We start from the raw sequence: 13,313 nt of genomic DNA, 5'->3' as shown, positions 1-13,313 counted from the left end.
GTGCCCCCCACCCCAGGAAGTGGGTCCTGCCCGCGACGCCCGGCGCCGCTCGCATCTGGAGGCCCCCACCTACGCGAAACACCTCGGCCGCGAGGCGGTCGAAGGCCTCCGGGCCAGGTGCCCACCTGGGGGTGGAGCGTGCGGGAGGGGGCCGCCCCCGCCCGCCCCCTGCTCCTCCCCGCAGCGCAGCGGGTTTCCACACAGGACCGCTTTTGTCTGGCGGCCGGGCGGTAACCGGACACCCCTCCAGCCCGGGGCTGCCCACAACCCCAGCCCGACCTCACGCCTCCGCCCTGAGAGGAGGGCATTGGCGGATCACGTGTCCCGGCACAAGTCGCGCACGGAGAGGGGCGCGCACGCGCAGACCTGCGGGCCGCTCGGGGTCTGGTTTGCCCCGTTAGCTGCTGCGGCCAGTCACCGCCTCCCGGTCCGTGGATGCTACCCTGATGGGAGCACCTTCCTTCCCTGGCCCCCACGTTTGCCTAACCAAACCCGGGGGGACAGGTGTGAATCGTCAGGAAGATGAGACCAGGGGACCCCAGAACCAATTATTGTCCAGGATCATGTCCTTTCACTTCTCAGGTCTCTCCGCCCCACTCCGTGTCCCCTAGTCCCTCTCAGCCCCTCCAGGTCTCCTGTCCCCCCCAACACGCTCCTGGGTCTCCTGAGCCTGGGGCTCACCCTGGCCTCGGAAGGAGCTAGTCACACGTTCTGAGAGCCACAGGGGCCTCATGGGAACAAGACCCCTGGGGCAGGCTCATTACCCCCTTTTGGCTTCCCCCCACTTTTGTAACCTCAGGACACACTTGTGGTTCTGACATCAACCTCACTCCCATGGAAGTCCCCTGAGGAGGGACTGGGCCTGGCTGCTTCCCTGGGGACATGGAGGGGGCAGGTCCCCCTCCCCATGGTGGGAAGGCAGTGAGAGGGGAAGAAAGTACCCCATGCACCTCTCCTTCCGGGGGCGGGTGAGGCCGCCCACAAAGGCTGACTGCTGGGTCCTTTGAGGCCGTGAACGACTGTCTGCCTGCTGCTCCTGCCTGGCGGTAACGCACCCTCCCGCTGGGACCATGGCCACCGGTAAACAGAGCCGTCGTTGTGGATGCCTCCGACAGCTGCAGGCTGGGGCAGGAGGGCCAGGCGCCTAGCACTCCCACAGCCCCTGCCCACTCTGCCCTGCGTCCCGCTGGGCCACAGAGCCGCACTGGGCCCAGACCGGCCCCCCAGCCCAACCTCTCCACCCTGCAGCAGGAACACCCTTGGCTAAGGGTGGGGACCTGCAGGGCTTACCCCCGCCGGCCCTGGGCAGCAGTGGCAACTGTGGTCCTTGGCCGAGGGACACGGGGAGCTTCCTGCTGTCTTGTTCCCAGTGTTCACTTTGGGAGGGCAAGGTGGACAACCTGGTGCCACGGGGGGCTCTGGGGCTCACACCTGGGTGGGAGACACAATCTCTATTTTGTTACCTGTAAAGTAGGGGGGCCATGCCGAACTCCCAGCCCTGTGTGCACTGGTCACAGGAAACAGGGATCTTTGCCAGTGGGGATCTCAGGCAAGTGTGGGGGGCAAGGAGAGAAGGCTTTGACAAACATCTCAAAGAGCACTGCTCACTTTCTCGCTTGGAGGAAAATCTGAGCTGCTCTCTTGCTCACCAGTTTGTGGGTTTGGGACAACTCAATGCTACCAGGCCCCAGAGCCTCCCTGCTGCAGGGCCAGGGCCATGCAGACTGCTGCTTGGGCAGCTAAACCACTTTGCAGGGCACCGTGAGAACCCCGGATGCCAGGCAGTGACCCTGCACACCCCACATGCCACTGCCTGTGGCCAGCAGAAGCCGGGCCCACCTTCCTGGACTGGCATGGAGGGGGGACTGACCAGCACTTTGACATGCTGACTCACCCTCCAGGTCAGGACTGCAGCTGCAGACCACTCTCAGGGGATGCAAAGGCTAATCTCTATGCCGGCATGCTGCTTGCCCCAACAATTCCATCCACAAATTAAGTATAGAATAACATGTCCTAACGCTGCAGTATACCATGATACCGTAGTGTCATGTATTACACGGTGAAGAGAAAAGCGCATTCTCTTTAGGTAGAAATAAACAGGTATTGCCCCCAACACCCTTGGGTTGGGGAGCAAAGGAGGGTAAGAACCGCACTGAGAAAACCAGAATCTACAGAGGACCCAGTGGCCACGGCAATGGAGGCTGTCCAGGGCAGACCCAAGGTCGTAATTCCTGGTTTCTTAAATGTTATGCAAATATACTGCAAGTGTACTGTTTGTAAAAGGAGTGATTAAAGGTGTGACCACGTGTAATTTAACTGTTTTTCCTTCATAAATTTTTTTTCCCCCCAAACAAAAATCAAGGACGAGTAAAAACATTTGTCCACCCAGGTGTACTGGTCCGTGGTTGCCCAGAGGCCTGGGCGCTGCCCTCGTCTCCACGCAGTTCTGTTCTCTCCTGGGGCCAAAGTCTCAAGGCAACGGGCGCAGGGCCAGCGCGGTCTCCACAACAAGCCGCTGCTAGGCAGGGCCCCTTGCCGCCCTGCCCTGCCCTCCTCTCCCCTCCCCGCCCCACCGGGCCCACTTCTCCCCTCCTCTGCCCCCTCTCCACGGGCCCGGCACAGCGGGCCCACGTGCTCCCCCACCTGCCCGCGACGGGTGCGGACCAAGGAGGGGAGCAGGGAGCCACAAGGTCTCCGCCGCTCTGGGGGGAGGGCCCGACTCCACCGACACACCCGCCCCGCCGCCCCTTGGCTCCTGAGCCCCGTATGTCTCTGCTATGAACGGCTCCGCGCCCCTCCTCGGCTCGGAGACCCAGCAACCCGCGCTCGGCCGCCCTCCACAGGGCGCAAGGCGGGCCGGGGCTTAAGCGCTCGCCCACGGGGCGCGCCCCGCCTACCTTCCCCGGGCCTCGGGCCGGCCCTCCCCCGCCCTCCCCGCTTGGCCCCTCCCGAGCCCGCGCCCCCGCCCGCGTGGGTCCCCGCGGCACTGCGGCGGTTACCAGGACGCTGGCCCAGCGTAGCCAATAGCGCCGGCCTGTCGGCGTGCTCTCCGGAGCCAACCAATGAAAGAACAAATCAATCATTTGAAACACCCAATGGACAGAGCACCGCAGAGCGAAGGGGGGTATTTTGATAGGGAGAGCAGAGGCCGCGGCGGACCAATAAAGGGCCAAAGGCGTTGGGAAGGCGGGCGTTAGGCGGAAAGATTGACGGAGCTGCAGCCAATCAAATGAGGACGCTTGCTAGCCTCGCTCTGGAAACTCAATACGAGGCTGGCGGGGGCGGGCGCGGCGGCTATATAAGCACCGGCGGCGAGTCAGTTGTAGCACTCTGCGCGCCAGCTCTTCGGCTCTCGCTGCTCATCTATCACTGCTGCCGCCGCCGCCGCCGCCGCCGCCGCCGCCGCCGACGCCATGAGGGAGATAGTGCACCTGCAGGCCGGCCAGTGCGGCAACCAAATCGGCGCAAAGGTGAGCGGGGGCGTCGGGGCCGGCGCAGGTCTTCCGGGCGGGGCGAGCGGGCGGCGGGAAAAATGGCGGCAGCGGGCGGGCGGCGGCGGCTCCGCATTGCGGCCCCGCGCGGCGCCCGAACCGGAGTCGGGGCGGGGGCGGCAGCGAGGGCCCTTGGGGACGGCCCGGCGGCGGCGGCGGGGGAGGGGAGGGCCGCGCCGTCCGGGGCGGGGCCGGCTCCGGGCACCTCAGGCGTGACTCAGCCCCAGCCCGGCCCGCTCGCGTCTCCCGCAGTTTTGGGAGGTGATCAGCGATGAGCATGGCATCGACCCTACCGGCACCTACCACGGGGACAGCGACCTGCAGCTGGAGCGGATCAACGTGTACTACAACGAGGCCACGGGTGAGACCCCCGCGCCCTTTCCCCACCCCCCTGCCGCCCCGCGGCCCTCCCGTCGCTGACGCCCTCCCGCCCCCCAGGTGGCAAGTACGTGCCCCGCGCCGTGCTCGTGGATCTGGAGCCGGGCACCATGGACTCCGTGCGCTCGGGGCCCTTCGGGCAGATATTCAGGCCGGACAACTTCGTCTTCGGTGAGCTGCAGGTCGGGCTGGGGGGTGGCTTGATAGCCAGGGCGCCTTATAGGTCAAGGGGTGCCCAAGGTCGTCAGTTTTAGGACCGCAGAGCCGAGGTCCTGATTCACTCTGCACTCCCCGTAGAAGCGGGGTTCAAGGACACTCTCCTTCTTTCTCGAGTCACTCAATCCCCGCTCCTAAAGCGGCTTTGGGGGGAAGGCCCAGCTGTCCGCACGCACGGAAGGAGCAGGCAGATGTAATCTGCCAGCCGTGCAGGCTGAGTCAGAGGCGGTGGCGGTTCCTCTGCCCTTGGGAATTGGCGGAGGCTGCCCGTGGGAGCAGCTGGCTTGTCGTTCAACTACTTTAGCTTGAACTCTTTATTTCTAATCGGGTACGTCATTACGTTATCCGTCTGGGGGTCCACCTGCTGTACCTGCGGTGGGGGGGTTGTGTGTGGCCTCACGCCGTGTCATCTGGCCTTTTGGCACGGGTGACCAGTGGTGACCACGTGCCTGGCCGAAGAGCGACTGGCTGCTCTCCTTTGCAGGTCAGAGTGGTGCTGGGAACAACTGGGCCAAGGGGCACTACACAGAAGGTGCGGAGCTGGTGGACTCGGTGCTGGATGTTGTGAGGAAGGAGGCGGAGAGCTGCGACTGCCTGCAGGGCTTCCAGCTGACCCACTCGCTGGGGGGCGGCACCGGGTCCGGGATGGGCACCCTTCTCATCAGCAAGATCCGCGAGGAGTACCCCGACCGCATCATGAACACCTTCAGCGTGGTGCCCTCGCCCAAGGTGTCGGACACGGTGGTGGAGCCCTACAACGCCACGCTGTCCGTGCACCAGCTGGTGGAGAACACGGATGAGACCTACTGCATCGACAACGAGGCGCTGTACGACATCTGCTTCCGCACCCTGAAGCTGACCACGCCCACCTACGGTGACCTCAACCACCTGGTGTCGGCCACCATGAGTGGGGTCACCACCTGCCTGCGCTTCCCGGGCCAGCTCAATGCTGACCTGCGAAAGCTGGCTGTCAATATGGTCCCCTTCCCCCGTCTGCACTTCTTCATGCCCGGCTTCGCCCCACTGACCAGCCGGGGCAGCCAGCAGTACCGCGCGCTGACGGTGCCCGAGCTCACCCAGCAGATGTTTGATGCCAAGAACATGATGGCGGCCTGTGACCCCCGCCATGGCCGCTACCTGACCGTGGCCGCCGTGTTCCGGGGCCGCATGTCCATGAAGGAGGTGGACGAGCAGATGCTTAACGTCCAAAACAAGAACAGCAGCTACTTCGTCGAGTGGATCCCCAACAACGTGAAAACAGCTGTTTGTGACATCCCGCCCCGCGGGCTGAAAATGTCTGCCACCTTCATCGGCAACAGCACAGCCATCCAGGAGCTGTTCAAGCGCATCTCAGAGCAGTTCACGGCCATGTTCCGCCGCAAGGCCTTCCTGCACTGGTACACGGGCGAGGGCATGGACGAGATGGAGTTCACCGAGGCCGAGAGCAACATGAACGACCTGGTGTCCGAGTACCAGCAGTACCAGGACGCCACGGCCGAGGAGGAGGGGGAGTTTGAGGAGGAGGCCGAGGAGGAGGTGGCCTAGGGCTGCGGTACCGGGTGAGGCATGGGAGCCGTGGGAACTCTTTATTCACTCAGCCTGTTCTCTGATAGCCCTGTCTTTCTGTGTGTGTATTTGTTCTTCTTGTCTCGACATCACATGCTGTACAGGTACCACCATTAAAGCGTTTTCATAGTGTCTGGCTGCGCCTCTCCAGTTCCTTCTGGCAGGCCTTGCGGGTGCTGTTGCCAAACGTCAGTGCGTAGTTGTCCTGCATGGCTGCGAGGGGCACCACTGCAGCTGAGCGCGCTCGCCGCGTGCGCAGGGCGAGCACGCGAGTGGCTGCTGGAGGGGTCGGCTCGGCCTGCGCACACGCCGACTCCTGGGAGCTTGGGGCTGCCCTGGGCCCCTGCCTCCTGAAGGCAGGTCTGGCCTGTGCACAGGAAACCTCTAGAAGGCCAGCATGGTCTGCAGGCAGCTGGCCTCTGTCTGACTTCTAGTGTCAGGGCTGTGAAACCCTTCTACACTGGGGAAGAGGGGACGTTGGGTAGTCCTGCCCCAAGGAAATCGTGTGGTCACACAGCTGGCCTTCTGCCTGAGGTTCAGCACGGGTAAGGGAGCCCAGCCCCGGACGCCTCCCCACAGTGACCTGTCACCGTGACCTTGTCTGGGATGGGGGCGGGGAGCCTACTGCACTCACCTGGTATGAACCCCATGTAGAAAGGTATCAGACCTTGGCTTCTGTAGATGGTGGTGTTAGGCCACTGCGTTCTGGGCAGCCTCTTGCCCGGGGCACGGAAGGGATTTCTGAGCAGGAACTGCGGAAACAGGCAGGCGTTGGCATGTGCTGCCGCCCCCAACTGGTAACCAGTGAGCAGAATGTCCCGGTGGGTGCAAGGCTGACATTCTCCTGGGAATGAGTGGCTCAGGGTCTTTTCCCATCTGTCTTCAACACTCCAAGGCAGAGAGCCAAGACCTAGTCAGAAAGACGTTTGGGGGGCAGGGGCGGGCGGAGGGGAGCAGCCTCTTTGGGCCAGGCAGAGCCCCCTCCCTCCAGGGAAGCCAGAGCGTGGAGACCTCTGTGCTCGCCCAGGAATGGTGTCCACATACCTGGCTCTTGTCAAACTCATCTGTGGCCTGTGCGACCCCATCGCGAAAATTCATCCCTATCACCCAGGCAAAGCGAGGGACAAAGCCAGCATAACCTGGGGAAGGAGGAGCCAGGGCCCCGTTCCCAATCATGCCCATCTTCCCCCGCCCGGGCATTCGCACCTGCTCCCGGGGGGTTAGGGAAGTCTGTCTGGGCTCCTCTCTCCCCCTAAACAGACAGGAATGGGTCAGCAGGAGCTCCCAGTCTCGGGGAGGGCCCTTGGGCAGCCTCACTTGCTCTCCCCAGGTCTTGCCTGGGCCCTTGGAGCCTTGCGGGTGCGTGTCGTGCCCAGGCCCCAGGCACCCACCTGAGATGGCCTTGCGCTGGATCAGGTCGGGGTGGTCCATCTGGGGCGGCCTGTGGAAGCAGCCCACACGTAGTGTCTCCCGCTGGTGGGCTGGGGCCAGGCAGTCTTCCCTCATGCAGGGGCACAGCTGGAATGGGGAGGGGCAAGTCAGCGCCCCAGCCCCCACCGGGCTCTGGCTGTGGCGAGGCTTGATCCCAGTGCTCCCAGTGTGTCTCTCAGTTACCTGGTACTGCGTGGGGGCCTCACGGGCAGAGGTGGCGCTCATCCAGGCCTCTTCCCCTAATGCCAACCGCAGGCCCGGGTGTCCAAGGTCCCTGGAGTCCCCCTTCCTGCTCGGTGGGCAGGGAGGGTAGAGGGGGTAGGGCACGAAGCCTGCAGGCAGTGGGACTTCCCTGGATACATTCTCTCCTCCCGGCGGCCCCTGGGCATCCACCTCCTGGGGTGGGAACCGGCCCAGGATCTCACAGTTCTTGTAGGGCTTCAGACCTGTATGGACAGGGCAGCCTTGAGCCACAGCGGGCATGGGGGCGTCCCCGGGGCTGCAGGGCCGGTGGGCGGGCAGCGGCTTAACTGGTGTACTGGCAGACGTAGGGCTCTGTCAGTTCACGGCAGGGCGTAAAAGGTGGCTGGGACTTGCTGAAGTCCTCGATGGACTTGGGCTTGGCTATGGGGGACAGCACGGAGCACGGGCTCTTCGGCACGCTGGCGTCCGCGAGCAGCTGCGCCGTGGTGCGCCCATAGGTGTTCCCCACCTGGTAGCGCAGCTGCGGGTAGAAGCCGGCATAGCTGTGGAGGAGAGAGGAGCCGGTGTGGGCCCAGCCTACTGGCCACAGGCAAGATCCGCGACCCGCCTACAGAATGGGGTCACGGCAGCACCTGCCGTCCGGGGCTCTTGGGGCTTGAATGGGCACACAGGCCAAGCACTGAGAACGGGGCTGGCCCACGGGAGGGGAGCTCTGTCATCACCACCATCGGGGTCCCATCCACCCAGCCATCTTCCAACAACAAGGGTCTTAAAGATGAGGCAACGGGGAGCTCTGCCCCCCCGAAAGCATTGCAGGGGTGGCCTGAGACACAGGGCAGCCCATTGTACACGAGTCGGTCCCGCCAGGAAGGTATGGTGGGCATTGGGCCCAGATGGCGGCCACCCGGGAGGCTGGCGGGAGGTGGCACTGGAGCTGAGCGTCATTGAGGCCCGTGGGGAAGTGGTGTGGGCGCCATGGCTAAGCCCTGAGGGCGTCCACTGCTGCCCGGGGCCTGTGTAACGTCCAAGGGGGGTGCGTCGCTTTCCTCTTAAGATCTGCTCAAGAGAATGCAAGTTTGTCAGTCAGCTGCGCGCGGCTGGGGCTGAAGGTGAGAGCCTCTGCAGTGTCACCAGAGTTGGGTCGGGTTCTTCCCAGCCTTTTCCTTGTATGTGGTCTGAGTGTGTGTTGGTGTGTACACACACTCTGGAGGCCTGTTTCTATTCTTATTTATTAGGTTGTGCCGCACAGCACACTGGATCTTAGTTCCCTGACCAGGATCCCACCCGTGGCCCTTGCAGTGGAAGCTCAGAGTCTTAAACGCTGGACGGCCAGGGAAGTCCCTCGTTTCTGTTGTTGGCATGCGGGACACCTAGCAAGGTGGCCTGGCATCGGTGTCCATCACTTTACTCCACATGCTCCTCTTCTCTTTATGTTTTTATTTATTTTTTTTGGCCGCGCGGCATGCAGGAACTTAGTTCCCCAACCAGGAATCGAACCCGTGCCCCCTGCGGTGGAAGTGCAGAGTCCTAACCACTGGACCGCCAGGGAATCCCCAGTTCATCTCCTCTTTAAAGCGCGGAGTGCTCTATGGAAGGAGAAGCCAGCCTCCCCAGCTGTCGCGCTGTCCCCAGTTTCTGCTCTCGACAGACGTGCTGGCCACCTGAGACGGCTGCTCCAGCAGGGCAGGTCGGCCGGGCCCTCTCGAGCCCGCCCCAGCCCTCCCTCCTGGCCCCTCCAGCCCTCGGCCTCACCCCCATTTCCCTGGCCTTCCGGGTCCCCAGGTTCCTGCTCAAGGGCCTCACCCTCTGGCCTCAGCTTCCTGGAGACCCAGCTCTGGGGCCCCCCTCACAGCTGAGCAACCTTCAGCCCTTAGGCCCCGGCCTTGCTCCCCCATCCTCGGGGACCCCAGCCTCCCCGCAGGGCTCCGGCGCTTACCCAGGGATGTAGTGAGGTTCCGGCGGGAAGAGGTTGTGCTTCTGAGTAGCTGTCATCGCGCCTCAGCTCTGCCTGGGCTGCCTTCAGCCCCTCTCGTGCCTGCACCTGGCTCCTTCCAGAGAGGAGTCCTTGTTGCCTGGCAACCATTGTGAAGAGGCCCGGCATTGTTGGGCAGCACCTGGGCCGGGCCCCTTCCCATACCCTGTGAGCACTCCCGTTTTACGGGAGGCCCGGGGAGGCGTCTCACTGAGGACAGACCTAGAGCTTGGGAAACGGGGACTGTAATTGCAGCCCAGTCGGTCCTGCTAGGTAGTGAGAGGCAGAGTTGGGTTTGAACGCTTGCTACCCGCAGGGGGCCAGTACCCAACTGAAGGGCAGCCTCCCAGGGTGAGGCTAAGGGAGCCCCACCCCAAGCCCCTCCTCAGGTGCAAGGCCCTGGACGCTTTGGAGGCACTGCCACAAGGTTCCCGAGCCGGGGAGCTGCTGGGACTCTGTCCTGGAGGGTCTTTCCCCTGGAGCTGGGCACTATTTTCCATTTTAAAGAAATCCTGATGTGTGTGTGTGTGTGTGTGTGTGTGTGTGTGTAGGGAGGACTTTCTAACCGTAAAAACGAAGAAAAATATCATAAAGGCAACGATTAGCGGGTTCAAATACGTGTCAAAAAACAGTATAAACAATACTAAAAGGCAGATGAGCAACTGGGGAAAAAGTTTGCAGCAAGTGTTATGTGCAGACGTGATATCAGTGGAAGCAACCTCACAAAACAAACCTATGAAAAATGAACACCCCACCAGAAAAATACACGTGAAATGTGCCTATAGTCAACGAGGGCAGCGCCTCTGTCAAACGAATGCTGATGAAACGCTGATGCTGCACTTTCTGACGCTCCTTTGCCAGCATGAGGACCGCCTCTAATTTGGGAGCACAAAGGCTGCACAGGCTTTGCCCCACCGCTTCCACTCGGTGCGTCTACCCTGAGGAAATGATCCATGTTTAGCTGAAGACAGGCGTGCACGTCATCCACCAAGGCGATGGCAGTATTTGTCACAGGGAGAACTCCCAGCTGCTCACGCCCAGTGACAAGGGCTCTGACAAGCTATACCTGCATCTGTGGGTGATTATGCCCTCAGAGAACACCATGCACCACGGGAAGGGCCCTGGAGCACAGACTGGGAGCCCCCCGCCCTGATCAAAGGTGTGTTTCCTCAAGGAAGTCTTCATCTGTCTGCCTGTCCATCTGGAGCACCTCCCGAGGCCAGGCAGGGTCCGCGTCAGATGGGAGGGCTCTGGAGAGGAAGAGACGGGGGTGCGGAGGAGGAGACATTCTTGGCCGGGCCCCGCCTGGATGAGGCCAAGGCCAGGGCTGAGCTGGTTGGCCGGTCAGCTCTGGAGCGCGCCGCAGGGCCCGGGGTGCAGATGGACTCTCGCTCAGTCGGCCTCGTCATCGTCATTTTTGCGTTTCAGCCTCAGCAGCCCCAGCTGTTTGTGATACCCTCCAGCCTCTGTGCCCCAAGACAGGCCTCCCCACCTCAGCCCCACCTGGGCCGCCAGGCCTGCCTCTGGGGTGGGCACGGTCCACGCAGAGCCAACCACTGTTGCTCCACTTTTCCGAGGGCCGGGTTTTCCGCAGGGGCTCCTCCTGCGCTAGGGAGTCTCCCTGGACCGTACACCCTACCCCCACGCCTCCTTCGGCTGGCCCTGCACAGCTAGGTGCCCCCTGGCCCCTGCCCCCTTCTCCACCCTCTGCCAGGGCCTCAGTCCTCCCCAAAGCCCTACTAGAGTGGACCCCAGCCCCCCAAGAGACCCCAAAGTCCAGGAGAGCGGAAGGGTTGGGGCAAGAAAGTGGGGGAGGGAGGAAAGGTGGCCGAGCCAGGAGTCACGGGCGTGGGGCGGCTGAGGGCCTCCTGGCCATGGCTGATCCCAGGGCAACCCACCTGGCAGGTCAGGGGAAGGGCACCTCCAGGGCTGCTTCCCCAGGGAGTTCCCGGCAACGGGGTGGGGGTGGGGGGCATGACCAGCCAGCGAGGTCACAGAGCCCTGAGATGTCCCTGGGGGAGGGAGCCAGAGACCCTGACAATGAATTTTGACCAAAAGGCGGTGAAATTCCTGGCAAATTTTCACATCGATGGAGGCGAACACTGGACCCATGGCCCCCTGAAACAGAAGCCACTTGTGACTTCCCAGTAACTTCCCAGGGCACTGGGCGGGCTGGGGGGCGGGCAGCTGGCGTAGGGTGGCTATTGGCTGGGGGCATGGTGGCCCCCAGGGGTGCAAGAGCTCCAGGCGGGCCTCAGGATGCTAACGGGCCCCTCCAGGAAGCCCGCCCACCTGCGCCCACAACCTGAGGAAACTGTGTGAGTGAGGGCTCTGGACCCCCAGCCCTGGGCCGGTCTGGGGAGGCAGGCCGGTTGGTGGAGGCCCGCCTGGAGGACCCAGGCCCAGAGCTTGCTTCCCGCCAGGGCTGGAGCGACGCCCTCCCGTCGTTACCAATCTGGGCGTCCCGGGCCCCACCAGGTACCGGGTGCCAGATGCTTCGGTGCGAGAGTGCTCCCCACTGCCCCACTCTTCACCATCGGCTCGCATGCACCCCACCCGTGACGTGCGCCCTCCCCGAAAGCCCCCACTGTCCGCCCTCACCCCCGGAGTGGGACCCCGGCCACCAGCGCCCCCATGACGTTGCCCCCACCGCAGAGGGTGGCGGCTGCAGAGCGTGGCAGACCGTGTGGTTCCCGAGGGAAAGCCCTGTCACCCAGAACGACTTCAACTGGGAGCAGGTTTGCCCGGCGGGTCCTGGGGTGGGGGCAGGGGCGTGTCCCCCGAGGGAGGAGCCTGCGGCGACTTTGACCTGCAGTGGCCCTCGCCCGCCGACTACCAGCCGCCCAGCCCGCCCGCCTCCCCGGCCTTCAGCTTCGGGGGTCGCCTTACTCCAGCCTCCCCCACCGAGGCCCGAGCCCACTTGGGGATGCTGCAGGCCTGGGGTGCAGGGCCGCGGGCCCAGCCCCTCCTGCAGGTGCCTCTGCCGACGGGGTTAGCTCCATCGCCTACAACATCCTTCCCGGGTGCCGCCTGCCGGGCCCCTGCCCGCCCGCTTTCTGCATGAGCTGCTCGCCCCTGCTGGCCTCCTGGGTGGGCTCCTGTAAGGAGGTGGGCGGGGGCGGGGGGGAGGTGGGCACCGGGCAGAGGGGGCGGGCACGGTAACTGCACCCACCTTCCCTCTGCAGCCTGCACCCTGGGCCCGGCTGCCTATGGCGTGGAGGACTGCTACAACTCGCACTTCCCCTCCGCACATGGGGGTGGTCATCCAAGGCTTGCAGAGACCCAAGTGCCACGACACTGGCCCCTTCTGCGCGCTCTCGAGCCCAGTGGGTACAGCTGGCCCACCCAGTTAGCACATGAAACCCTGGCCTTCCAGGCCTGGGGGCCTTCCCGGGCCTCCCTCTGGAACTCAGTGCCCCCAGCCTGGCCTTCTGACCCTCTGGGCACCCGTGATCCACCCTCCGGGGCGGCCGACCCCTCTGACCGGTGGACCCAGCCTGGAGCCCAGCCTGGAGCCCTAGCCCGGAGCCCCACCTGCCCACCCCCCTTGTTATATAGAGATGCTGTTGGTTCTCCCGAATTCTGTGCTGTGCTTGGTGGTCTTGCCTGGTGAGCTGTGCTGCAGATGTGGCCTGCAGCTAACCTGTCATGTCCGGCTTTCTCTGGCCAGGGATCCCCCTTCACTTCCCCTTCAGTGTTTCTCCTCTAGGGTGGGGTGGCCTGGGACAGGGTGGGAGGGAGCCCTGTGGGCAGTGTGGGACACCCCCATCTAGCCGTGCCATCCCGGAGAGGGTCCGGCTGCCAGTCTACCCAAGGATCAGGCTGCTTGCCGAGCCGAGGAACTGACCGTTGCAGTGGAGGCGGGGGGCAGTCTTGAGGTAAGGTCAGACTGCCCGGCCACCAGGTAGGGCCCAGAGGACCAGGTCGTTAGGGCCCGGCCCCCCTTCTTCCCGCACCTGCCCAAAGACCCTGTGAACTCACACGGGGCCGTGCAGGTCAAGCTGTAGCCGATAGACTCCCCAGGCTTCACTGTGCGGCCCGGCCCCTGCCCACAG

The 13,313-nt window shown here is 63.8% G+C and overlaps 3 protein-coding genes across 3 annotated transcripts; 2 read left to right on the top strand and 1 right to left on the bottom strand.

The window, feature by feature from the left end:
• Positions 1 to 3,329: 3,329 nt before the first annotated feature.
• TUBB4B (tubulin beta 4B class IVb) lies at positions 3,330 to 5,783 on the top strand. Its single transcript, XM_060013698.1, has 4 exons — positions 3,330 to 3,470; positions 3,744 to 3,852; positions 3,930 to 4,040; positions 4,570 to 5,783. Exons 1-4 carry the CDS (start codon positions 3,414 to 3,416, stop codon positions 5,628 to 5,630), a joined length of 1,338 nt encoding a protein of 445 aa, XP_059869681.1. The 5' UTR covers positions 3,330 to 3,413; the 3' UTR covers positions 5,631 to 5,783.
• On the bottom strand, positions 5,638 to 9,372 carry CIMIP2A (ciliary microtubule inner protein 2A). The gene is made up of 7 exons (XM_060013699.1): positions 9,223 to 9,372; positions 7,614 to 7,828; positions 7,266 to 7,528; positions 7,043 to 7,169; positions 6,696 to 6,790; positions 6,286 to 6,403; positions 5,638 to 5,864 (listed from the first exon to the last, which is right to left on the bottom strand). Exons 1-7 carry the CDS (start codon positions 9,276 to 9,278, stop codon positions 5,776 to 5,778), a joined length of 963 nt encoding a protein of 320 aa, XP_059869682.1. The 5' UTR covers positions 9,279 to 9,372; the 3' UTR covers positions 5,638 to 5,775.
• A 1,926-nt stretch (positions 9,373 to 11,298) lies between these two features.
• On the top strand, positions 11,299 to 13,265 carry STPG3 (sperm-tail PG-rich repeat containing 3). Its single transcript, XM_069540730.1, is given in 8 exon segments — positions 11,299 to 11,405; positions 11,626 to 11,821; positions 11,916 to 11,996; positions 12,074 to 12,257; positions 12,260 to 12,358; positions 12,444 to 12,508; positions 12,510 to 12,588; positions 13,225 to 13,265. Coding segments are annotated over 8 exon segments (852 nt in total).
• Positions 13,266 to 13,313: the final 48 nt, after the last annotated feature.

This window comes from Delphinus delphis, chromosome 6 (assembly GCF_949987515.2).
Source record: "Delphinus delphis chromosome 6, mDelDel1.2, whole genome shotgun sequence".
NCBI lineage: Eukaryota > Metazoa > Chordata > Mammalia > Artiodactyla > Delphinidae > Delphinus > Delphinus delphis.
This window is presented reverse-complemented; position numbering and strand designations above follow the sequence as displayed.

Excerpts from the sequence above, each read along its gene's own strand:
- CIMIP2A (XM_060013699.1), bottom strand. The coding sequence starts at position 9,278 with ATGACAGCTACTCAGAAGCACAACCTCTTCCCGCCGGAACCTCACTAC. Across the intron at positions 7,529-7,613 it reads CTACGTCTGCCAGTACACCA|GTCTGAAGCCCTACAAGAAC; the intron begins GTTAAGCCGCTG and ends CTGTCCATACAG. Across the intron at positions 7,170-7,265 it reads AGGCCCCCACGCAGTACCAG|CTGTGCCCCTGCATGAGGGA; the intron begins GTAACTGAGAGA and ends TCCCCATTCCAG.
- TUBB4B (XM_060013698.1), top strand. The coding sequence starts at position 3,414 with ATGAGGGAGATAGTGCACCTGCAGGCCGGCCAGTGCGGCAACCAAATC. Across the intron at positions 3,853-3,929 it reads GTACTACAACGAGGCCACGG|GTGGCAAGTACGTGCCCCGC; the intron begins GTGAGACCCCCG and ends CCCGCCCCCCAG. Across the intron at positions 4,041-4,569 it reads GCCGGACAACTTCGTCTTCG|GTCAGAGTGGTGCTGGGAAC; the intron begins GTGAGCTGCAGG and ends TCTCCTTTGCAG.